The sequence below is a fragment of the Prionailurus viverrinus genome, chromosome E2, assembly GCF_022837055.1.
Source record: "Prionailurus viverrinus isolate Anna chromosome E2, UM_Priviv_1.0, whole genome shotgun sequence".
Lineage (NCBI taxonomy): Eukaryota > Metazoa > Chordata > Mammalia > Carnivora > Felidae > Prionailurus > Prionailurus viverrinus.
Window position 1 is genome coordinate 27,399,104 of NC_062575.1, and position 25,521 is coordinate 27,424,624.

At 42.3% G+C, this 25,521-nt stretch overlaps 2 protein-coding genes across 8 annotated transcripts in view; both read left to right on the forward strand.

The window, feature by feature from the left end:
* The first annotated feature begins 9,505 nt into the window (after window positions 1-9,505).
* Window positions 9,506-25,521, forward strand: part of CNOT1 (CCR4-NOT transcription complex subunit 1) — a 103,518-nt gene continuing 87,502 nt past the window's right edge. For all 7 annotated transcript variants that reach the window (XM_047834785.1, XM_047834788.1, XM_047834787.1 and 4 more), the window contains exon 1: window positions 9,506-9,633. The gene's annotated coding sequence lies outside the window, so the exon portion shown is untranslated. The remainder of the gene's footprint in view (window positions 9,634-25,521) is intronic.
* Window positions 23,362-23,682, forward strand: LOC125152659 (40S ribosomal protein S29-like). Its single transcript, XM_047834793.1, has one exon. It carries the CDS (start codon window positions 23,362-23,364, stop codon window positions 23,632-23,634), a length of 273 nt encoding a protein of 90 aa, XP_047690749.1. The 3' UTR covers window positions 23,635-23,682.

The window sequence follows — 25,521 nt, forward strand, 5'->3', positions numbered from 1 at the left end:
CAAAAGAAGTTCATTAGCATTTAAATATGCACCAATCTCTCCATCTTAAAAAAACAAAACAGAACAAAAACCTCTCCTCTCCCTTCCAGCTACATCTCCCACTCAGATCTGGCTTCTCCCCCCTCATTCCACAGAAATGGCTCTCTCCAAGGTCACCATCAGCCCGGTCACACAGCCTGTTGCCTTGTCAATCCCTTCCTTGCTGGACTGCACAAAAACACAGAGTCTCTCAGTGCTCTGGCTTCTGTGATTCTGTGACCTCGCTTAGCCTCTACTCGTCCTCATCCTCTTGGGCTAGGCTGTCCCGAGGCTCTTCCCTCCTTAACTGTGAATGGAGGTACCTCTTCTCAGGGCCTTGAGGCCTCTGCTCTCTGAAGTCTCCCCCACAGCAGCCCTTCTGCCAGAGATTTCAATCCCCATCAGCAGTCTGTCTCCCAGCTCCTTGTCCTGCAGCCTTAGCCCAGGGGTCTCTCAATCTGTCCTCTTGGGTGATTTACAGGCACCTTGAACCCACCATCACTCCTCCATTGTTCCTGCTTTGTGGGGGTGAGTCACCTGGGGCAGACTTAACTTTTTCCTCCCTCACCTTTCATAGGTAGGTTGCCAAAGCCCCACACTTTTATCTGCCTTCCCTCTGGTGGCCTCACTTCCCTCTGATGCTCTACCCAGCGTCTCCCCCCCCCCCCCCCCACTCCTTTGGGGTAGCTTCCTGGTTAGCCTCCTAGTAACTTCTCTGGCTGGGCACCCGCCCTTTCTCCTTGGTACAGTCAATGTGACCTAAAAACAATGCACAAATTAGTATGTCACCTGTTCTACCCCACCCTTCAAAGGTTTCCAGAGCCCTTAAGGATAAAGGGATGAGCAAGGCTGCTCTAGCAGGTCTCCAGCTACTTCTCTCAACTCCAGCTCTCCTGGCCTTTCAATTCCTCAAAGATGTCCACAGACGCCAGTGTCATCTCTGTAAGGCTTGGGTCTTTGTTGGGATGCAAACTCTCTCTGCCACTCTATCCAGAGAACTCCTACTCCTTCCACATCCTTAGAGAATGCTTGAATGCCTACACTGGGTTATAGACTCCCCAAAGCTTCCTGTGCTTCCCCATTTATTAACATTTATTATACTTGTAATTCTTTGAGAGTTGGCTTCTCTGCTAGCCTGCGAGCAACATCAGCCAGCACCTGAAGGGCCTGTACTCCTCTGAGCTACAACCTAGGGCATGGTGGATGTCTAACCAATGGTTATTTGTGGAAGAAATGAAAGTTCTGCCCTTGTGATGGAGGGGCAGTGGCTGTAGAGCTGGGAGGGTTACTGGCTCATAAGTACGTGATGCTCTAGCCAGAAATACCCTCAGAGCTGGTAGCTGTGAGAGGAAACCCAAATAGGGGTCGGTTGGTCTGAGGGTTATTCTAGGGAGGAGCCTCTTTGCAGAGGCTAAAGAAAACACAGTTGCTGAGTGACCCACTTCTTTGGTCTCCTAGATAGTGAGCCACTACCTGATATTGGAACAAATAGGCTGCTGGCTTCTGTAAAGAATATGAGATCTCATTCCTCAGAATCAAGGTGGGGCCACCCAACTCCTAACCAGTGTCTCACCAGAACCTGCACAGGGGAGGTGACTCAGGACTCAATCTGGGCTAGGTCCTCCTGGGGGTAGGGAGGGAAGCTCTTCACCCTTCAACAGTGAAGGGTGCCAAATGGGACCCAGCCAGAAAGAACCAAGTTCCTGGCTTGAGACCCCGGGACTTGTTCTGGACTTAAAGACAGCTGTGGTTTGGGGACCTGAGAAAAGTGGATGCAGTTAGAAGCCCCATAGCTTGGAGAATATAATTAGGAAGACTGAGGTTAGGGTCATAAAGTCCCCATTCAAATACCACCTTCCCCAAGAAGCCCCCAAACATCTCCAGTGATCTCCCCTGTCTCTCTATCCAGGCCTCTATAGCATAAGAAAAAAAAAAAAGTTAGTACTTTTTCTGCTAAAAAAAAAAAAAAGTTAATATAAAACTTCAACTCTGGAGCAGTGCTTTTCAAAGTTTAAAACATATCAGAATCACTAGGAGGGTAGCCTGGTGGGCTCTAGCCCCAGGGTGTGGGATTCTGTAGATCTGGGCTAGAGTGTAAAGGAGTGTGTTTTGGGGGTACCTGGGTGCCTCGGTCAGCTGAGCGTCGAGAGCGTCTTGATTTCAGCTCAGGTCATGATCCCAGGGTCATGGGATTGAGCCCCTCATTGGGCTCTGCACTGAGTGTAGAGCCTGCTTAAGATTCTCTTTCTCTTTCTCTCTCCCTCTCCCCCTGCGCCCTGCTCATACACACACACACACACACTCTCTCTCTCTCTCTCTCTTTCTAATATAAGAATAATAATAAATCTTAAAAAGAAAAAGGGGGGCGGTGCCTGGGTGGCTCAGTTTGTTGAGCGTCCAACTTTGGCTCAGGTCATGATCTCGCAGTTTGAGCCCCATGTCAGGCTCTGTGCTGACAGCTCAGAACCTGGACCCTGCTTTGGATTCTTTGTCTCCCTCTCTGTCTGCCCCTCCTCTGCTCACTCTCTGTCTCTCAAAAATATAAACATTAAAAAAAAAAAAAAAGAATGTGTATTTCTAACAAGTTCCCAGATGGAGTTGCTGCTGCTGCTGAGGGAACTCCATTGTGAGAACCATTGCTCTACAGAAACGTACTAGCCAGATAACTGGTACTAATGATTTGACCTTTGTTTTCAAAGGGCTCAGGTGTCCTAGTGCTCCAATACCAACCTGTTCAGGCTCTGGAGATGTTCAAAAGCTTCCTGAAGAATTGTGATCTTCCTCATATGTGGGTTAGGTTCCCCAAAGGCTGGGTCTTCCCGTACACCCAATCTGCTTCTCTTGAGGTGCCTCCCCTTCCAAGCACTCTCACTGCCCTTCTCCAAAGCTCTATGCTGCTATCGCCAAAGTAGTGAAATCTGGGAAGAGGAAAAGGGGGAAGACAAAAAAGGTCTATGTGAGGAGGATGGACAAGTAGGCTGCTCCTGGAATTCTCCAGAAGCTGCCGGGTTCCAGTGAAGGTTCTGCCTCTAATTTGCTACTTGACCTTAATAGAGACACTAAGCTCTTCTGAGTCTCTATTTTCACATCTGCAAAGTGACAGGAAACTTTCTCTGGCTCATATCCTGACTCCTAGAGCTGATGGGAGGGATCAAATTCTTGCCAGCGATTTAGAAAAAATAAACCTTAACACAAGTTGCATTTTGAGAGGCTTTCTCACTTAAAGGTAACTTTGAAAGCCATTTTTCTACACCCCTACCTACCCCCCTCCCCTTTTGAACAGATGTATCTGTCTATTGTCTATATCGAGATAGCAGGATTAGATGTTGTATATGATCAACAGCCTATTAAAAAGAAGTGATTCTCTGGAGTTGACTCTCTTCAAGAGTTTTTTAAAGGCACCTGGGTGACTCAATGAGTTAAGTATCCTACTTCGGCTCAGGTCATGATCTTACCCTTCAGAGTTCAAGCCCCACATTGGGCTCTGTGCTGGCAGCTCAGAGCCTGGAGCCTGCTTTGGATTCTGTGTCTCCCTCTCTCTCTACCCCTTGCTCTCTCTCTCTCTCTCTCTCTCTCTCTCTCTCTCTCTCAAACATAAATAAACTTCAGGAAAAAAAAGTAAAAAAAAAAGAGCCATTCATTCACTTATTCCATATTTATAGAGCACCTACTATGAGCCCATCACCATGCTGAGGCAGATAGCTAAAAATTAAACAGCCTAAAATGCAGGTAAACATATTGCCATCCCAAAGTGATGATATTGGGAGGTGGGGCCTTTGGGAAATGATCAGGTCATGAGGGTGGAGCACTTACGAATGAGATTTGTGCCCTTACAAAAGGAATCCCAGAGAGTTCCCTTGCTTCTGCCACCATACAAGGTTACATCAAGAAGATGGCCATCTAGGAGCACCTGGCTGTATTTGGAAGAGGTTAAATTTCTGATGTACTTATACCCTAGAGCAGGAAGTATGGAGTGCTGAAGAGGAGTTTGGAGGACAATCCCCAATTTATTGCCCACCCCTTCTCCTGTTCAGGACACAGTTCAAGTTTACATCTCTAAGGTCCCTGAAATGATAGTAGAGATAAATGTTAGGTAAAAAAAAATGTTAAGTCTACCTGAAACCATTATGACACTGTATGTTAACTAACTTGGATTTAAAAAAAATTTTCTTTAAAGCAATTATAAATATGAAAAAAGAATGTTAAGTCTACATTGGGGCTCAGATAGTGCCCTGAGAAGTCTGTAATACAAAATGAACTATCTGCCAAGGCAGGCGCCCAGATGGGTGAAGGAAAAAGAGTTTGAGCTAAAAGTCCAGCGTACAGACAACCACTTCAATCATTAGGTCTGTAATCAGAGAGGACACAGAAAATTAGAGCAGAGTCACAGACTTTGACCAGCTAAGAGTTCTATCAGTAGTCCTAAGGTTCACTCATCTGCCTGGACCCCAGGCATATTTCTTAGACCTGCCCTAATTTGTGTGCAAGCATCCATTTAGATAATTCTAAAGTATCCATGAACCAGAGGCCATGCTGTGTGGCCTTTCCTGTTCCTTCCGAGCTTCTTCTGTGTTCTCTCATGAAAAGAGACGGGGGGATTAACAACCTTAAATTAAGTCAGAAGCTCCTACACAGTCCTAGAACAAATTTCCCGTTAAGGATAGAATCTAGTAATTCAAATGCAAACTCAACTGGAAAACACCAAACACACAGCAGTATTTTCAGGACCTGTATCACTAATTTATAACACCCTGTCACTATATATATATATATATATATATATATATATATATATATTTTTTTTTTTTTTTTTTTTTTTTTTTTTTTGGTTTGGAAACTATCTGGTTGCTAATGGGCCATTGAACATTACAGCTGGGAGGTTACCTGGGCAGGGGTTTTTCCAAACAATGACTAAGAGCATGGTGCCCGAGAATATGAGCCCTGAAATCAGACAGGTTGGGTTTCAACACTTGCTCTGCCATTGACTAGGTATGTGACCTCCAGCGAGTGACTCAGCTTCTCTAAGCCTTGGTTTTATGATCTGTAACATGGGGTAAATAACTCAATCTGTACCTCACAGGGTCCTGAGGTGTGGATGGGATAAAGCATGTAAAGTTGTATTTTTAGAATATATTGGCTGATCAAAGAAACCTATGCACACATAAGAATTCCAGCACCCCACAGTAGGTCCTTGGCTTCTTAGAAGTCAAAAGTGCACAACCGGGGAGCCATGTAATCTTGCCCGATATCCTCAGAGTAGTGAAGAAGGAAAGAACTGGTCCAGGGAAGGGAATGGCCCTCCCAAGGTTACACAGAAAGTTAGGGGTACAGCGCGGTTTAGGACTTGAGTTTCAGAACTTCTCAGTGAGTTTTTTGCAGTGTGCTTCCCTGGACACACTGCCCTCAGGGTAGAGCCACCAAAGTGATACCAAAGCATGGGTGCTTAGGGAGTCAGGAGCTTTGCTGCTAGGCAGTGGTGATGGGCTGGAAGGAGATCAGAACTTAGGGTTGGGCTGTCAGGGAGCTGCTCTGGATAGGACAGAGAATCCTAAGGTAGTCAACAGTACTGTAAATTGAATTTACTGAACCATCTGATAAACGGCACCGAAAAAGGGAAACATGAACTAGTAAGTCTTGTATTTCTGCTTGCTTTTTTGTTGTTGTTGTTGCTCACCCTTCTTCCAAGCACCTAAACATATATAGTTCGCACAGATCTTTTTTTTTTTAATCTTTTTTTATTTTTGAGAGACAGAGAGAGACACAGCCTGAGCGAGGGAGGGGCAGAGAGAGAGGGAGACACAGAATCCGAGGCAGGCTCCAGGCTCTGAGATGTCAGCACAGAGCCTGATGTGGGGCTGGAACTCATGAGAACTCAAGAAACTGAGATCATGACCTGCCGCTTAACTGACTGAACCACCCAGGCGCCCCACAGATCTAAAAGTCTCAAAGTCCTTTGTCTTCTAGGTAAATTTGCCTCAACTGATTGCATCCCAATTCTGTAAGGTTTTTGTTTCCTGACACTTAGGTTTCCTCCTCCAGGCTATTTTGGTAAACAATTAAAAGAGTTTGTAAAATTCTTCCAGAGCTTGGGATGCACAATTAATTGGGGGGTGAAGGATCAGAAGAAGAAGGCTGAGGAAAGAGGCCAGGTGAGTAATTAACAGCTGGCTGAAGTGTTCTGTTTCTAAATATGTTTTGAACCCTAGGACACGTAATTGCTGAGTGATTTAGTGAATCTTTTGTGAAGGTCTCTAGTAAAATAGTTTGGGCATGATTTCCTACTATGTTTTTCAGTAAAATGAAAAAGTACACCAGGTCAATCTCCTTTACTTTTTACAGTTGGTAAACATTCTATAAGGTCTCTCCACTTCTAGTAGGGATGGAAGCCACCCAGAATTCTTGACAACACACAGTTGAAGGACTTTGATCTCCAGGCTATTGTGTGAATCCTGCAGGTACTTGACTAAGTCAAGGCAGGTCAGATCCTCAGGAGTGGTATTAATGTGTTATTTCCAGGGTAGGGACTGCAGTGGGCTTTAAGAATGTCCTGGAACAGTCTCAGTATAAAGTAGCAAGTGATTTTTCTGGCAGAGACAGGCTGAAGTGGGGAAAGGCAACTCAGTTTTCTGTCAACTTACCTTATTTTAGGAGATCTATGTTTGAGGTCTGAACTAGTTGTAGAATTACAGAGTTAACTTTAGATAGTTGACCTTTATGGCTATCAGTCTCTTTTCTAAAAAAGAAAAAATGTAAATTATACAAAAAAGACATGAATACATCTGCTTTGTAAACAGTTCAAATAGTGTGGTAATGTAGAGAATAAAAAGCAAAAGTTCCTTTTACCCTTCTTCATTTTACTTCCCTCCCAAGGGATAACCACTAGTGTCAGTTTGGTAGGGACGTATATCTTTCCAACACCCCCCCCCATGTTTATTTATTTATTTTGAGAGAGAGAGAGAGAGAGAGAGCCCAAGCAGGTGAGGGGGAGAGGGAGAGGAGGGAGGGAACCCAACATGGGGCTTGATCTTAGGAACCATGAGATCATGACCTGAGCAGGTATCAAGAGTCAGATGCTCAACCGACTGAGCCACCCAGACGCAGCTCCAAGCCTTTTATGCATTCAGTTATATGTAAATATAGACAGTTATTTTTTTCCTACACAGATGGTAACGTAATGATTATGCTATTGTTTTTTCTATTGTACACCTTTTTAAATTTAACAATAAATCTTGAGGGGCTTCTGGGTGGCTCAGCTGGTTGAGCATCTGACTTTGGCTCAGGTGATGATCTTCGGATCATGAGTTCGACCCCCACATTAGGCTCTGTGCTGATAGCTTAGAGCCTGCTATGGATTCTGTGTCTCACTCTTTCCCTGCCCCTGCCCCACTCATGCTCTGTCTTTCTCTGAAAAATAAACATTAAAAAAAAAATTAAAAAAAACCCCAGTAAATCTTGGAATCATTTCATTGAAGTACATATAGATTTGCCTCATTCTTTTCAAAAACTAAATAGTATTCCATTGTATGAATGTAGCATACATTTATTTAACCTGTTCTCTATTGTTTCCAATTTTGAGAGGCCCCATAAACAATGTGTCAGTGAATTTTTATACATTCATATCTATACAAATTTGCAATGTTCACCTGTGGAATAAATTCCTAGACATGGAATTACTGGGTCAGTGGGCTTATGCGCTTTCAATTTTGATAAGCTTGGCTAAAATGCTATCCACAGATGTTTTAGCAATTTTATACAGCAACGCTGTATACAAAGATTTATTCCTCATCCTTGATATGTTTGAGGGGTCTTTTACCACTAACATTATAATGTTATAAGTCTATTTCCTGATTTTTCAGCATTCATTTGTTTGTGTGTCTACCATGTGCTAGGTACTGTGCTAGGTGCTGGGAATACAGCAATAAACGAGACTGAAACAGCCCTTGCCCTAGCTGCATGTGGGGTTCCTGGATTTCATACAGTTGCTTGGAAACATAAGACAATGAGTAAATGTTTGCTAAAAGAGTTGGCCTCCAACCAAGGAAAGGCAGATGTCAAAAAGTATTTTTAGGACATTATGTTAAGTGAAAGAAACCAATCACAAAAAGACAAATACTGCATGATTCCACCTATATAAGATATCTAAAGTAGTCAAACTCTTAGAAAGTACAATGGTGGTTGTCAGGGACTGGAGGGAGGAAATTGGGAGTTGTTCAACTGGTATACAATTTCAGTTTTACAAAATGAAAAAGTTCTAGAGATCAGTTGTATGACAATGGGCATATATTTAACACTACTGTACAGAACATTAAAAAAATGGTTAAGATGATAAATTTTATGTGAAGTGTTTTTATCACGATTTTAAAAAGGGTATTTTTAGACACAAAGGGTAGTATGAAACAGATGGCTAGGAGACAAGCTACTGAGTCTAGCCTAGGAGGGAGTGATGAGGATAGGTATTTTTTCCAAAGGTAGCGAAAACCAACCAGTCAACACTTCCTTCCCGGTCCTCCTACTTTTGTCTGGGAATAGGTGACTATAAAATCTTATAGTCTGCTATAGACAAATCGCAGGAAAATATAGGTTTCTATGCTTTTTCTCCGGAGAGCCTTTCTGATAGGTATCCTTTCTGATACCCATTACAGGGAATAAGCTAAAAAGAGAACCTTAGCTTCCTATATCTCTGTAAGAGATCTCTTCTTCAATAGGCAGAACTACATAGAAGACAAAGTTCTGATGAAAGGGAAGCAAATTAGGACCAAATAGGAGACTACATTCTCCAGCACACACTGCTCTCTTGGGACGCAGTCAGTGACGGAAAAAGACGCGAAACTTTTGCGACAGGAATGGGGCGCGCGGATGAGGGACGACTACATATCCCAGAATGCAAAGCGCCATCACTCGTTACAGTCTGGCTTGCTTCTTGCTAGTTGGCGTTCTCAGCCAAAGGAACGCGAGGGGAGGGGAACGTCGCCCCGCAGCGTACCGGACTTGACACTTGGAAAGAGAAAGAGTGGGGGAAAGTGTTTTACCGTAACTCAAAGTAGTTCCCGCGCAGGGAGGTGAGGGTTTGTGGGCCCCCTCCCTTATTTATTGTTTCTCGGAGGCAATCCCAGGCCCTTATTGGTGGAAGACCTCGAGGGCAGGTGGGAAGTCCATGAAGCCCCAAATCGAAGTTATCTGCGTCTCTCCATTGGTCTTCCTCTCGAGCGCAGGCGCGAGAGCGCCGACTCCAGTCCCCAGGGACGGGTGAGCGGCAATTGGCCAAAACCCGCGAAGTAGGAGTCCGGATTGGTAGTTGCTAGCAGGAGCCTGGTTTCTTCCTTGACTTCTGCAAGTGATAGTGTGTGATTGGTTTAAATCCGCGGGCACCTTACGGTGATTGGGCGGGAGCCACGGGCTGGGTACGTTCATTGGCTGGTGCTGGGTCCATCCCTCCTCGGGCGGGCAGCGAATGATGAAATGGGAACGGGGAGGGGAAAGGCCGCGACGTGAGCGCGCGACCTCCGGCGCCATTTTGTAGAGAAACAAGCGGAGTTAACCGAAGAGGGGGTCGAGGAGAGCCGGAGTCGGGGACTCAGGAGTTTCCTGTGTCCAGCGCTGCCGGAGCCGCCTGAGGTGAGGTGGGCCGGGGTCAGGGGGCTGGGGCAGGCTGGCAGTGTCAGCTACGGACCGCGAGTGCCGGTGGGCGAAGGAACGGGGTGGTCCAGGGGCCATTGGGAGCGTTTCCCGGAGCTCCGCGGAGTGAGGGGCAGTCGGGACGGGGAAGTGGCGAGGCGGGAGAGGGCGGACTCTTCCCACGACTCGCGTACTCTTTGGGCTCTGAAGAGAAAAGGCCGGGGCTGAAGGCTTCCCGGAGCGCAGGGCAGAGCGCCGGGTGAGACCCGGGGTGGTCCCCGGCCCGGGCCTGGAGGCTCTTGAGGGCGGCGGTGGCGGCAAATCGGACGGCTGGGCCTCGTTTCGCGCGGGCTGCACCCTCCTCAGCCCCCGCGAGCTCCTCAACTGCCTCCTTCTCTCGGGGCTTCCGGACGGGTGCAGTGGGCTTCGGCCCCCGAGGCCTAGTTCCAGAGGCGAGGGTCCGTGTTTGGAGTAGTTGGTAGGCTCCTGCTTCTTTCTGGTCGACCCGGAGCTGGCAGTCCCACTCCCGGTGCCCCCGGCACGTTGTCAAACCCCTGGTGTTTCGGGTGTCCGCCGGTGGGAGGGGCAGGCGGGAGCGAGCACTTCCTCATTACTTCTCGCCACAGGTTTTGTTCCACTCGCGCGCTGGGGCGCTCCGACTTTCTCCGAAGTCGGCCCTCCTTCACTTGGGCCGCTGTCTGTGCCGTAGTGGCGGCTTCTGCTCTCCCGTGGGAAGTGCCCCCCTAGTGAGCCGACCGCTTGGAGGCCTCGCGGCTGGGGAGGGATTGCCTTCCTCCAGGTTTTGTAGAGGTTGCTTAAGGCCGCACACGAAATACTTACTCGTTACTCGTTACCAGTTCCGCTGCAGAATTCACCCACCTGGCCTCATACAGATAATTACCCCGCCAGGAGTAAGATTTGTACTTTACAAAAAGGAGATGCCTGATAGTGGATTTGGAAATGCTGCCTTTAAAATAAACTTTGAGAAGTAAACTTTTCCCCTCAAGCCACCCAATCTAACGTCACATTTCTTAGGACTCCAAGAAAAAGCCTGTTTCCTTACTGTAAGCTGCGTAACGATCCTTAGTTTCTCTCCTTATTTCTGTGTAATTCTATTGCCTTGGGAGAGTGATTTTAACAGCCAATAATTGAGTACTTTGACGGGGATTCTGAACAATGCTCTCGTGATGATCCGTTTGGTATACCGGAACAGGGATACTTAGATGAAAAAAAGTGAGAGGACAAGTAAAAAATTAGAAAGCAGGTCAAACAGATTAAGAACAAACCTGTTTTTGTAGAGATCTTCGGTAATCTGTTAGTAATCTGTGACTCAGGTTGACATTCCTACCTTTCCAAAGATTGACAGCATAGTGTTTTAACTATTAATAAAATATGCGGTAACAGTTTAAATAATCTTGTTTTAGGACACAGCAAATCGTTACCTTGTCTAAGTAGAAAATGAGCTGATGATACATAAAGTTTTAGGCATCTAGTTGTACTTTTACTGAAATGGAAGCACGTTGATAAAACTTGTTGAGAGTTGAGACCGTTGGTCCCTTTTCAACAAGTGTGGGTCCCAAGTCCTTCATTGGAATCAAGGCACAAAGACTTGACCATTCATCACTGAAAGCATTTCCGTTTTTTGCCTAAGATTGTAACCTTAGAAGTCTTAAGGCAGGGTTTTGTGGCATCACGGTGGAACTGAACTGAAATGCTCTTGGTTCCTAACTCAACTGGATTAGTTTCTAGCTTAGTTTTTTCTCTCTAGTCTCTAACTTTATATTGGGCGTTTAAGTCCCGGTCTCGTCACCATGGACTCTTGTCAGGCTAAGTGCTGTGGCATCCCTTGAACTCTGGGTTGTGTCATTTAAAAACCAAACTACTGTGTGAGGACAGGAGACGAGATGCTTAGTGTCTCTTCAAGACATGCGTAAAGACTAATCTCATATTTATCCTCGCATGTTGGGTTTTCCAAGTAGGTTTTTGGTTAGATTCTGACTTACTTATGAAAAGCTTTCTTTTTAACCAGCCTGAATTGATGAACTTGAATTTTTATTTCATTCCATGAGGTAAGAAATCTTTGGTACTCAATGCTGTGGAAGGTAATTTGTCCATAATAATTTTAATTGAATGCTCACACATTGTTTAAGACACTAATTTTTGGTAAGATGTTTCTGCCTCTCAAATGAACAAAAATAATTGCCATTTTGAAATGCTATATTTTATGAACTTGGTATACTTTATTAAAGTACAAAACTAACTTTCAAGTCATTTAAAGATATTAGCTGAAGCACTTCTTAAATGGCCCTGTGACCAAACTGAGCTTCCTGCTGGGACCTTTCAAAATGGTATCCCACTGAGTCTTATTTTAAGACCTTATATATAGAAAAATCCTACAGTTCCTTTTCTCTTTGCTCACAATTTTTGAGAAGCATGTTTCAAAGCTAAAATGGGCTCAAAACCTTTAGCACTCTCTATATACACACTATTTTAATGTACATTTCACTCATACATTTGTAAGAATGTAGCAAAGCAAATAAAACCAGTTCACTGAAAAGCACTGTTTGAAAAGTCAGTAATTAGAAGTGTAGACTTAATCTGAAACCCTGTGCTGAGATTTGAAGGAAATGCAGCCTTTGGAAGTGTAGAGTGTAGGTTTAAGAAATGCATTTTGTCTTTAATGCTGGAAAGCTCTGCATAAACCTCCAGGATAAAATGTCTTGGTTAATGTTGTTAACAGTTGTCAGGAGGAAATTCCTAATATGTTGAATGCGATGTTAAACAGTTTTCAAGAGAGGTTTTTTTGTGTGTAATGAATGTGTTGTTGAACTAATTACGTAAAATGTAAAAGGGAATGAAGTTGTGTTTCGAAAGACATCATCTTACTGTTCTTAATCCTCATCAAGAGCTCAGCGTTTTCCCGTTCAGGTAATTAGTTTCAAAGTTTGTCACCTTGGAGTTATACCTCATGATTTTGAAATGTAATGTTTAAAGTTTTTATGTACACTAATCATAAGAATAGTTATCCCTTTGTTTCAGACCTTTTCTCTCTTTCTCTCTCTCTTTCTTCTCTACCCCCAACATAGGGCTTGAACTCATGACCCCGAGATCAAGAGTCCCATGCTCTAGCAACTGAGCCAGCCAGGCATCATCCCCTTTTGTCTTTTTTGCACTAGCTTTCTAACTAATCTCCACTATTTTTGCCCTATGGTTTGTTTATTATATATTTATTTTTATTACATAAGTAGTATGTAAGTACATTCTGGGTGTAAATGATTCCAGGAATATTGTTAATTCTTACACCTAAATCATTGGTTTGAAAATAGCCATCCTCTGCTCAAAGTCCTTCAAATCCCTTGGCCTAGAGCTGTGTAACTGTTGATCCCTCCCTACCTGTGGCATCCTATTACTGTCTTATGCTATAGTCAAAAGACTGTTACACAGTGGTTCCTGAATGCATCTTTGCCCCTTTTATCGGGAATGTCATTGTTTGTATCTACCGAAACATCCATCATTTCAGTTCAGACATAAGTATACTGTCTATAAATCTTTTCCCTGATTTTCCTAAGCAAAATTGATTTCTTCTATACCTTTTGGCCAGTTTCACTTACCTATGGCATACACTGTTTTGCTTTGTAATAAGTTTTTCTGCCTCATTTTATAGTGGGTAAGGAATCTCCGCTTCCTCACAAAAACATGTAATTGCCCTGAATTGTAATTGAAAAATGCTTCATTTGTTACACTTGGGAAGATTTATAGAGGATTTTTTTTTTGGACTGTATACTTATAATCCTGTTGACATCTTTTAGATGGTTAAACTTGAAAGCTGGTCATACAGAATTAAGGTATCATCCTTTAGGAAATTGAAGCTGAGGAAAGTAAGGTGACTTAGTTTAAGGTCAGACCAGGTTTTTCTACTCTACCCTAGTGTTCATTTTGTATTTTCACACTCGGCTTGAATTCAGTACAAGGAAAAGAAAGGCCTGTGAACTTATCAAAAAAGTGAGCATCATCTATGTGGTCAGCCATTTGTTTTTTTGAAAGAATGTTTGTCATCTTAGAGTTAAAATCTCTGCAGGTTGATTGGTAGTTCAGGGTTTCACTTTCATTGAGTGGATTGGAGTTTAGCACATCACACTATGTCTATTAATAATAACTCTGTAGAATCAGGAGCTCCTGGGGTGGCTTAGTTGGTTAGGCATCCGACTCTTGGTTTCTGCTAAGGTCATGATCTCATGGGTAGATTTGAGCCCCACATTGGTCTCTGTGCTGACAGCGGAGAGCTAGCTTGGGATTCTCATCCTTACTCTCTCCCTTCCCGCTGCTTGTGTGTGCGTGCGCGTGCTCTCTCTCTCACAATAAATAAACTTAAAAAAATACTAATTCTATAGAATTAAACTGTTTCTTAGGTAATTAATTATCGAGGGAAAATTTTCCTTTACTCCTAGTATGTGATTTCCCCCTATTTTATTGACCTGATTGACACACAATAGTGTTTTCTTAAATTTATTTTTTTAATATTTTTATTTTTATAAAAAATTGTTTTAAATGTTTATTTTTGAGAGAGAGAGAGAGAGAGAGAGAGAGAGAGAGCGAGCATGAGTGTGGGAGGAGCAGAGAGAGAGGGAGACACAGAATCTGAAGCAGGCTCCAGGCTCAGAGCTATCAGCACAGAGCCCTACGCGGGGCTCGAACCCACGAACTGTGAGATCATGACCTGAGCTGAAGTCAGACCTTAACCAGTTAAGCCACCCAGGTGCCCCTTTTATTATTTTTTTTTAATTTTATTTTTTAAAATTTACGTCCAAATTAGCATACAGTGCAACAATGATTTCAGGAGTGGATTCCTTAGTGCCTCTTCCCATTTAGCCCATCCCCCCCTCCCACAACCCCTCCAGTAACCCTCAGTTTGTTCTCCATATTTGTGAGTCTCTTTTGTTTTGTCCCCTCCCTGTTTTTATATTACTTTTGTTTCCCTTCCCTTACGTTCACCTGTTTTGTCTCTTAAAGCCCTCATATGAGTGAAGTCATATGATTTTTGTCTTTCTCTGACTCATTTCACTTAGCATAATACCCTCCAGTTCCATCCACGTAGTTGCAAATGGCAAGATTTCATTCTTTTTTATTGCTGAGTAATACTCCATTGTATGTATATACCACATCTTCTTTATCCATTCATCCATCGATGGACATTTGGGCTGTTTCCATACTTTGGCTATTGTGGATAGTGCTGCTATAAACATGGGGGTGTATGTGTCCTTTCGAAACAGCACACCTATATCCCTTGGATAAATACCTAGTAGTGCAGTTGCTGGGTCGTAGGGTAGTTCTATTTTTAGTTTTTTGAGGAACCTCCATACTGTTTTCCAGAGTGGCTGCACCAGCTTGCATTCCCACAATCATGTAAGTTGTATAGGTAGAGTGTATAGGTTTTATATGTAGAGTGTAATGACTTGATACACATATATTGTGAGATACCACCAATGTGTATTTGGATGAGATTTTCTTAGTTGTGATTAAAGCAAATACAGATTTTTTTCCCCAGCAAGTTTTTGGAGGATGAGACACGGGATTTGAGTTTTTCTTCTCTTCAGTGTAAAAATAGAAAACTGTAGTGTGACAAACAGGTGGTCTTTTCTGTTGGAGTTATTGTGTGATTAATATTTAACCTCAGTGTAAACTAACTTGCACTTCTGTTAAGACCTCTGAAGGATGGGGAAGGACTGAAGTTTTACAGTGTTCTTCAGCACTGTAAATTGAATTCTAACAAATATGTGTATTTGTTAGAACAAATATGTTCTCTTGGTGTAGTTACATTTTTAAAGTAGCTCCATGAAGGATTCTCAGTTATCTTTTAGTAATTGAGTGTATTATACACTATACTGCTTTATAGTTTTGCAGTTACTTCTGGGAAGATGCTTCTGAATATTTAGTTGATTCCAAGTCAAAAACTTGATTCCTTTCTGACTTTGGAGTAGGCATACTTTTCTGGTTCTCCACTTTCTCAGTTTTTTAAAAATAGGGATTTATTGGGGGTGCCTGGCTGACTCAGTCTGTAGAGCATGGGTCTCTTGGTCTCGGGGTCATGAGTTCAAGCCCTAAATTGGGTGAAGAGCTTACTTAAAAAAAAAAAAAAAAAAAAGATTTATTTGCTAACACTAACGGTATTTCAAACTATGCTGATGGATGGATTGGATTAAGTTTTGTAAAATTCTGAAAATATCCACAAGAGTCTGTTAAATGTTCTTTCTTCAAGATTCTATTGAATTGAGTAAAAATTGCTTGTGTAAAGTGGCATGGTTAGGAAACAAGTTAGCTCATGCCCCATTTGTTATTATTTCATACCTATTTACTATTTGTTGACCATTATGCCTTTGGATATTTCCTTATCCCTTGTCAGCTGGGTTCTAAAAAACAAGTTTTATACTAGGCTTTTCTGACCTCAGTAATACATAATTTTGGGATGTTCATGATTGGATTATTTACACTTGGTTTTTACTCTTTAGTTTGGGTAATGGAGAGTTAAGTCTACCATGTATATGCCCACTGTTAAGAATATTCCCCTTTCCTAAAGCAGATGGTTGGCTCAGTTGGTAGAGCCTGTGACACTTGATCTTGGGGTCATGAGTTCAAGCCCCACGTTGGGTGTAGAGATTACTTAAAAAGAAAAATCTATCATCTGTATATAAAGAAATAGAAAAGTAATGTTAACAAAAAAGGGGTTCCTGGCTGGCTCAGTTGGAGGAATGTGTGACTCTTGGTCTCTCAAGGTTGTAGGTTCAAGCACCATGTTGGGTGTAGAGATAACTTAAAAATAAAATCTTAAAAAAGAGGGGCACCTGAGTGGCTCGGTTAAGCGGCGGACTTCAGCTCAGGTCATGATCTCAATGTTTGTGAGTTCGAGCCCCATGTCAGGCTCTGTGCTGACAGCTCAGAGCCTGGAGCCTACTTCAAATTCTGGGTCTCCCTCTCTGCTCCTCCCCCACTCACGCTGTCTCTCAAAAATAAATAAACGTGGGGCGCCTGGGTGGCGCAGTCGGTTAAGCGTCCGACTTCAGCCAGGTCACGATCTCGCGGTCCGTGAGTTCGAGCCCCGCGTCAGGCTCTGGGCTGATGGCTCAGAGCCTGGAGCCTGCTTCTGATTCTGTCTCCCTCGCTCTCTGCCCCTCCCCCGTTCATGCTCTGTCTCTCTCTGTCCCAAAAATAAATAAACGTTGAAAAAAAAATTAAAAAAAAAATAAATAAACGTTAAAAAAAAAAATCTTAAAAAAGAATTTTCCCCTTCCCTTTTCAAACAGACAAATATGCCAAAGATTACAGAAGTTGAGATCGTGTATCTAAATGTAAAATGTAGAAATTACATGAAAGTATTTAGTCACTCCTGTATCAGTAAGCCCTCAAGTTCTCTGGCAACCACAAAACATTGGTATATCTTGATATACTAACTTAGTTTTGGCATATTTGTATATAGCTTTGTAGAGTTCTTCTGTGTTGAGTTTCAGTGACTAATTGTCTCTTAATGTGCTATTATTATCTACCTCGCTTCTACCCTTGCTTCTCAGTTCATCATCTAGAGTAATTCTTGTATTTTATTTATTTAAAAAAAATTTTTTTTTTAACGTTTATTTATTTTTGAGACAGAGAGAGAGCATGAATGGGGGAGGGCAGAGAGAGAGGGAGACACAGAATCAGAAGCAGGCTCCAGGCTCTGAGCCATCAGCCCAGACCCTGACGCGAGGCTCGAACTCACAGACCGTGAGATCGTGACCTGCGCTGAAGTCGGACGCTTAACCGACTGAGCCACCCAGGCGCCCCTAGAGTAATTCTTGTATTTTAAAAGTCATATCATGTTGTCCTGTTCAGGACCATCCGTTGATTCTCCATTTGTCTTTCATAAAAGCCAGAGTCCTTTAATTACCTATAGAATTTAACTCTGCTCTATACCTACTCATGTATTCTCCATTTCCCCCTAACTTATCACCCCTGTCCACCCAGTTGGTTTCCTTCAACTACACTTGACCTCCTTGCTTTGCCTTACAGATGCCACGCAGTCTCTTAGGAAGCCTGTGCACCAACTGATTGATCCTTCTGCCTGGAACATTCTCTCAGATATGTGCATGGCTGAACCCCTCAATTCCTTTTAAGTCTGCTCAAAGACTTCTTTCTCAATAAGGCTCACTCTGACCACCGTCAGAAAACTTAAATTGCATCCCTCCTGTCCTCTGGCTCACTTTTACCCTGATGTTTTTTTATTTTTCTATGGTACTTAGCATCTCCTGACATGTTTTATAATGTCTAATGATTATTATTTCTCACCTCCAGTGGGAATGCAGGCATATGTGTATGTCTCTTCATGGATGTATCTTAAATACCTGACACACAGTCAGTACTCAACAAATAGTTGGCTGAGTTAGTGCATATAGTGCATAAACTGTTTCTCTGGTAAGTTGTGGTAGCCACTTCACGAAAGCGATACACTATTTCTTATCATCTGATGAATTTAAGTTGTGCTTGGCTTTGTGTTAACTTTGTAGAAAGCCATACCTAAGGTGTTCACATCTAGGGCTCACCTTACGGAAAGTGGATGCAAAAGCCATTTTCTCAGCAAGGGCACTGTTGGTGTTTGGGCAGGATAATTCTTTGTTGGTGGTGCTGTCCTTTGTGTGATGTTTATTTCATCTCTAATTCTCATTGTGTGCTAGTGGCTCTCCCACTCAAGCATTTAAGGGGCACCTGGGTGGCTCAGTTGGTTGAACGGCCGACTTCAGCTCAGGTCATGATCTCGCGGTCTGTGGGTTCGAGCCCCGCGTCGGGCTCTGCTGACAGCTCGGAGCCTGGAGCCTGTTTTGGATTCTGTGTCTCCTCTCTCTGCCCCTCCCATAATCACGCACTGTCTCTCTGTCTCTCAGAAATAAATAAATGTTAAAAAAAAAAATTTAAGCATTTCAGAATGTTTTAGCAGGTGCGCTTGGCTGGTTCAGTCGGTTGAGTGTTGGTTGGTTTCAGTTCAGGTCATGATCCCAGGGTCCTGGGATTGAGCCCTGCTTTGGCCTCTGTATTGAGTGAGGAGCCTGTTTGAGATTCATTCTCTCTCTCTGCCCCTCTCTCCTGCCTCCCCCCGCCCCAATATAAAAATTAAAAAGAAAACAAAAACTTTTGGAGATTACACTGCTTTCTGGTTTATTCCAGTAAATACCCTCTTGAGGTTCAGATTTTTGTCAGGATTATTTTATTTAATTTAGAGCCAATTATTATTGGTGTAAATCACAAGTTACTTAAATTTAATTTCATAGTGGCACATATGAGAAGACTGCATAAAGAGAAGGAATAACAGATTTCACTGATTATAAAACAAATTTTCAACATTTTAACATCTGAAATTGGGATGCATCTTGTCCTAAGAAAAATACTATCAAGTAAACTTTTTTAGTGATACATAATGTAAAGATGTTTCTACAGTTAAAGACAAACCAACGTGAAATGAGATTGTGGAAAATTATCTCCATTTCATGGGTGATGAAGGTGGAAGAACTTTGCCAAACTTGGGCTACATTTTCCTTTTTGTTAGGCCTAGTCAAATTATATTTTAGGGTCCTAGAAATTAATATTGGTATTGTATTTTTCACAGTTCTGAAATGTTTTCAGTGCCCTCAAAGCTGATTGGTTGGGAGTGATGGTGAGGAAGAGCTATGGAATAAAACCCAAGGCATGTCTACGGGAGCCTGATATAAAGGATAATACACATGAAACAATAGTGAACAGTTTGATTAAATTAAAAAATTTTAATGCTTATTTTAGAGAGAGAAAGAGAGCATAGGAAGGGGAGGGGCTGAGGGAGAGGGAGACGCAGAATCCAAAGCAGGCTGCAGGCTTGGAGCTGTCAGCACAGAGCCTGATGCGGGGCTCGAACCCACAAACCGTGAGATCATGACCTGAGCGAGAGTCGGATGCTTAACTGATTGAGCCACCCAGGTGCCCCTAATTTTATAGTGCATCATACATATTGAAGGGGAGAGGAGGTAGATTAGCCTGTAGATGATCTGAAGTGGCTTGGGAGGTTTTGGAGGGGCTGGGGCTTGAAGTAGGCCCTGGTCTTATTACCTGATGCATTGTCCACTTTATGGAGGCGTCTTGGCCTACCTTCTGGTAGTCACTAACTTTCCCCTTGAAGGTTATCAATGATCAGTTAGTTGCTGTTTCTGATAATTTATAATTTCTATATAGTTTTGGTATACTGCCAGCTATACCTTTTAAAATCTTTCTCCCATGGGGGCACCTGGGTGGCTCAGTTGGTTAAGTGTCCAACTCTTGATTTCAGCTCATATCCCGTGGGATTGAGCCTCGCGTCTGGCTCTGTGCTGACAGTGCGGAGCTTGCTTGGGATTCTCTTTCTCCCTCTCTCTCTGCCCCTCCCCATGTGCTCTATCTCTCTCAAAAAAAATAAACCTAAAAAAAAAATCTTTCCCCCCATGATTTCTGCAGACTATAGGTATATTAGTTATCAATTACTGCATGACAAAATACCTCTGAATTTAGCTATTTAACCTTTCTTGTTCTTTATTTCTAAGACACAGCTTGGCTAGGTACTTCTGGCTCAGAGTCTTTCACAGAGTTCCAATGCACGTATTAACGGGCTGCAGTCATCTCAAGGCTGAAGGGTGGAGAGATCTTACAAGCTCACTCACGTGGCATTTGTCTGGCTTCAAATTCTTGCTGTTGGTTTGGAGACATCAGTTGCTTGCCACATGTGTCTTTTCCGTACTCACAGCATGGCAGCTTGCTTAGAGCATAGGCTCAGAGAGAGGTAAACAAGACAGAAGTCAGTCTTTTTTGTAACGTACACTTGGAAATGACTATTTCCTTCTTTTGAAGCTACACTTAAGGTCCATCCCACTCATAAGGGGAGGGGATTACATAAGGGTAGACATTTTAGGGATTGTTGGGGTTGTTTTAGAGGCTGTCTGCCACAATGGACATTTGGTGAAGGTTCATCCTTAAGGCTCTCTTTAGGGATGCTGTTTGTAGGTTTTACTTATTACCACTAAGTAGAGGACTTTGCTTGGTTTCTGATATTATGCATTCTAAGTTTTTTCCACTTCTCAGGCTACTCTTCATTTCCTTTCTTGAGTTCCTCTTTATCCACCCTGAAATACTAAGCTTCCTTAGGATTCTCTCTAGACGCTCTTATTTTCATTCTGTAGTTCTATCCCGTCTTTTTTTTTTTTTTTATATGTTGATGACTCCCAGATCTATTATTTGTAGCTCACCCTTGCTATGTTGCAGGCTATAATTCATAGTCCTGTCCAAATTGAATTCTTGATTTTCTTTCTTGCCATGTATTCTCTTAGTTGTTTCATGTCAGGAGTAAGTGGAATCCAGGTGCTTAGTGGAAATATATTTGACTGCTCCTTTTCCTTCACTTGTCTTGCTTATTCACAGTTTCAGAGAGTCCTTGCAGTTCTCTCTTGAATGTATTCACTTTGCTTTCCCTATAATCTTTTGTTGTTGTTTATTTTTGAGAGATGAGAGAACCTGTGCTTGAGCAGGGCAGGGGTAGGGGATGGGGAACAGAGGATCTGAAGCAGGCTCTGTGCTGACAGCAGACAGCTCGATGTGCGGCTCGAACTGAAGCTGTGAGATCATGGCCTGAGCTGAAATCAAGAGTCGGATGCTTAACCAACTGAGCCACCTAGGCGCCCCTCCCTCTTAATATTATCAAATTTCCTTGTGACCTCCTCTTTCTCAGTATTTTGCATTGTCAAGAGTAGCTTCTAAAAATGTTTACCAGATCATGCCGTCTGTTAGTATGCAAAGCAGATTAACGTAATAAACAACCCCAAGATATCAGTGGCTTAACACAGTAGACATTTATACTCCGATAACTTTCCTCAGATAACTTTCATTGAGTGTTCATTAGGTTGCCTTCTGTGTGGTAATTCAGGAACCCAGGCTCCTTCCATCTTGTGGCATTGTTTTTCTCTAGAGGGAGTCCTCTTTGTTTAGCTGGCAGATGGTGATAAAACCAGAGGGTCATGAGTATGAGGTTTTATGGACAAGGTCCAGAAGTGGCTGGTATCATTTTTGGCCTGCGTTTTATCGGCTAGAACTTAGAATCTTGGCCACACCTATGCAAGAAAGGCTGAGAAATGTAGTCTAGCTGTTTAGCCAGGGAGAGGAAACAGATTTGGTAAGCATCTACCTAGTCTCTCCTACTCCCTTATTCCCTAAAATATACTTAAACCAATTCATGTAGCTTCTAGGATCATCTTTATGATAAAATCTAGAAGTCTGAGATGGGGGTTCTATACATAAAAGAGAAGAAAGCCACAAAATGGGTCTTAGTTACCTCCAGAAGACATTTCATTTTGGCCACTGTCAGGGTTAGTGTGTGGGGATTGTATTTAGGACCGTGATTTATTACAGCAAAAGGATACAAAGCAAAATCAGCAAAGGGAAAAGGCATATGAGGTGAAGTCTGAGGAAACTGGACTCATGCTTCCAAAGCTGAACCTCTCCCAGTGCCTTTCCCAGTAGAGTCACATCAGACACACTTAATTCCTTCAACAAGGAATTGTGACAACACATATGTGCAAAATGTTGCCCAGCAGCGAAGCTCCTGAGAGACACAGTGCCTAGGATTGTTATAGGCACCTTCTGCCTGTCACCCATTAAAATTCCAGGTTCCTGGAGGGAAGGTAGGTGTTACACATGAACCACATTTTTTGGTACAGTTTAGTCACAGTGAGCCACTCTTATTAGCTCTTGGAATGGGGATTAGTTTTCCCCAAATCCAGGTTCTCACACTAGCCACGGGCCAACCTGGCATGTCTTTCTAAGGATAGCAGTCACAGGCCTTCTGTGTTAACTCTTTTCTGCTCAGTAAGTGAGGTGAATGGTCTCCATCAAAAGGGATTTTATATAGAGAATATGCAAAATTGGAATATGCAAAATTTTGTTGGCCTAATATTTTGTCTTTGAAAATTACATTTGTATTTCAGTAGGGAAAAAAAGTTCAATTCCCTTCTTAGCTCCTTTCATCTAACTTTTCAGATAGTTATTTTTGTATCATTCTGGATACTCTACATATAAGGACATATATATACACAATGCTGTTCTGAAACTTGCTTTCCTCCCAATAGATAGTATTCCTTTTTATGATTTACTTAACCATTGCACTTTTAGGGGGATATTTAGGCCTTTTTCACTTGATATGTTTTTAAAGAGTTGTTCATTTCCTGGATGAAAAAGGAATGGATTAAAGATGATTCCTGGGGGGGAAAAAAAGATGATTCCTGAGTACTCAGTACAGAATTGGGGATTAAGTGGTCTAAAACTCTTACTATTCATCCTAAAGGTTGGAGATATTCCTATCAGGAACTGTTTGTTTTAGGACTTGGTATTAAAACACTTATTTAGACTCTTAATGATTTTGAAGGTGCAATACAAGGATTTTTGTTCATTTTTAAATCCTCTTACCTCTACTGCCCAATTCTTTAAAGTTCTGTTAAATACTGTCTTTAAAATTCTATTAGCAATTGCCATTTAAACTATTCTTCAGCTATAAACTTGGGATAATACCTTCCTCAAAGAATTACCAGGTTTAAATAAACTAATATATATGAAATGCTTAGAATAATTCTGTTTAAGTATTGTGATTGTACTGGGATAAGTTATCCTATTTTGTACATAGTAATTATATTTAAGAATTTAATAAGTAAACCATTTTGGATGAATGGATTGGAACTGTGTACTATAAATCTAGAATCTCTGCCTCTTGGAGGAGTATTAAAGATTGCTATGGCCTTTTGCCTCATTGCATCTGAGAGCAAAATGGGTCACCAACAGCTGTACTGGAGCCATCTGAGGAAATTTGGCCAGGGGTCTCATTCTTGCTGCATTTGCTGGAACCAGCAGGGTCTGACCCAGAAATACACTCTCAGTATGTGCTGCCAGTATTTCCGTCAGTCCGTGAAGGATATAGGCTTCATTAGGTTACATTAAGTGAACTTCCTTGAATGGGTCATCCAAGATACCTCCCTTAACTGCAGATACCCAGGATACCTACCTTAATGCAACTCATTGTACATAAAATAAAAACACTTCAATTAAAAATAAGTAGGGGCACATGGATGGCTCAGTTAGTTGAGCTTTGACTCATGATTTTGGCTCAGGTCATGAGCCCAGGGTTGTGGGATGGCATCCCACGTCGAGCTCTGTGCTGAGCTTAAAGGCTGCTTGAGATTCCCTCTCTCCCCCTTTCTGCCCCTCTCCTTGTGTGTGTATGCTTACTCTCTAAAATAAAAAAAAAAATTTAATTTTAAAAATAAATTGGGATGAATATTTTGAGTCAGTGATTTTGTTGCTTATAAAGTCCCATAGAAAATAATGAGCTCTCCCTTTTAAGGAAACCAAGGGGGAAAGTGGGGCATCTGGGAAAATTGGTATTGGTTGTTTCTGAATGCTAGAATAAGATACCTTCCCCGATTTATATGGGTCATTAGGAGTTTGCAACATTGGCCAGTATGGTAACCACTATCCACATGAGGCTATTTAAATTTATACTAAGATTAGTTAAAATTAGATAAAATTAGGGGTGCCTGGGTGACTCAGGCAGTTAAGCATCTGACTCTTGGTTTCAGTTCAGGTCATGGTCTCATGGTTTTGTGAGTTCAAGCCCTGTGTTGGGCTCTGTACTAACAGTGCGAGCCTGCTTGGGATTCTCTCTCCTCCCTCTGCCCCTCCCCCACTCATGTTGTCTCTGTCTCTCTTTTTTTAATTTTATGTTTAATTTTTAAAAATTTACATCCAAATTAGTTAGTATATAGTGAAACAATGATTTCAGTAGATTCCTTAATGCCCCTTACCCATTTACCCCATCCCCCCTCCTACAACCCCTGCACTAACCCTCAAGTTTGTTCTCCATATTTAAGAGTCTCTTATGTTTTGTCCCCCTCCCTGTTTTTATATTATTTTTACTTCCCTTCCCTTATGTTCATCTGTTTTGTATCCTAAAGTCCTCATATGAATGAAGTCATATGATATTTGTCTTTCTCTGACTAATTTCACTTAGCATAATACCCTCTTGTTCCATCCACATAGTTGCAAATGGCAAGATTTCATTCTTTTTGATTGCCGAGTAATATATATATATATACACATATATATGTATATATATATATGTGTATATATATATATATATATATATATACACACACCACATCTTTATCCATTCATCCATCGATGGACATTTGGGCTCTTTCCATACTTCGGCTGTTGTTGATAGTGGCTTCTTTTTTTTAATGTTTGTTTTTGAGAAAGACAGAGCGTGAATGGGGGAGGGTCAGAGAGTGAGGGAGGCACAATTTGAAGCAGGCTTCAGACTCCATGGTGTCCAGTACAGAGCCTGACATAGGGCTCGAACCCACAAACCCTGAGATTTTTGACCTGAGCGGGAGTCAGACCCTTAACCCACTGAGCCACCCAGATGCCCCAGGCCTATTTGGCTTCTTAAAGTACTTGTTGATATTTAATCCTAGAGCAAGTTAGGTCATACTACCAAGATTGCTAGCATCAGTCAGTGCAATGGGAGACCAAATTGCCTTTACAGAGATGTCTTTGGCCGAACTGGTAGAAGTTGAGGGGAGAAAAAGGAATAGATGTGAAGGGCTTTCCTTGTCACTTAGTAGAGATTGCATTAAAGTTTGGTAAACTTTCTAAAAACGTTTCCCAAAGCCATTAGTAAGTTTAGTGGTTCTCAACTTTTATTTTATTTTATTTTTTTCAACGTTTATTTATTTTTGGGACAGAGAGAGACAGAGCATGAACGGGGGAGGGGCAGAGAGAGAGGGAGACACAGAATCCGAAACAGGCTCCAGGCTCTGAGCCATC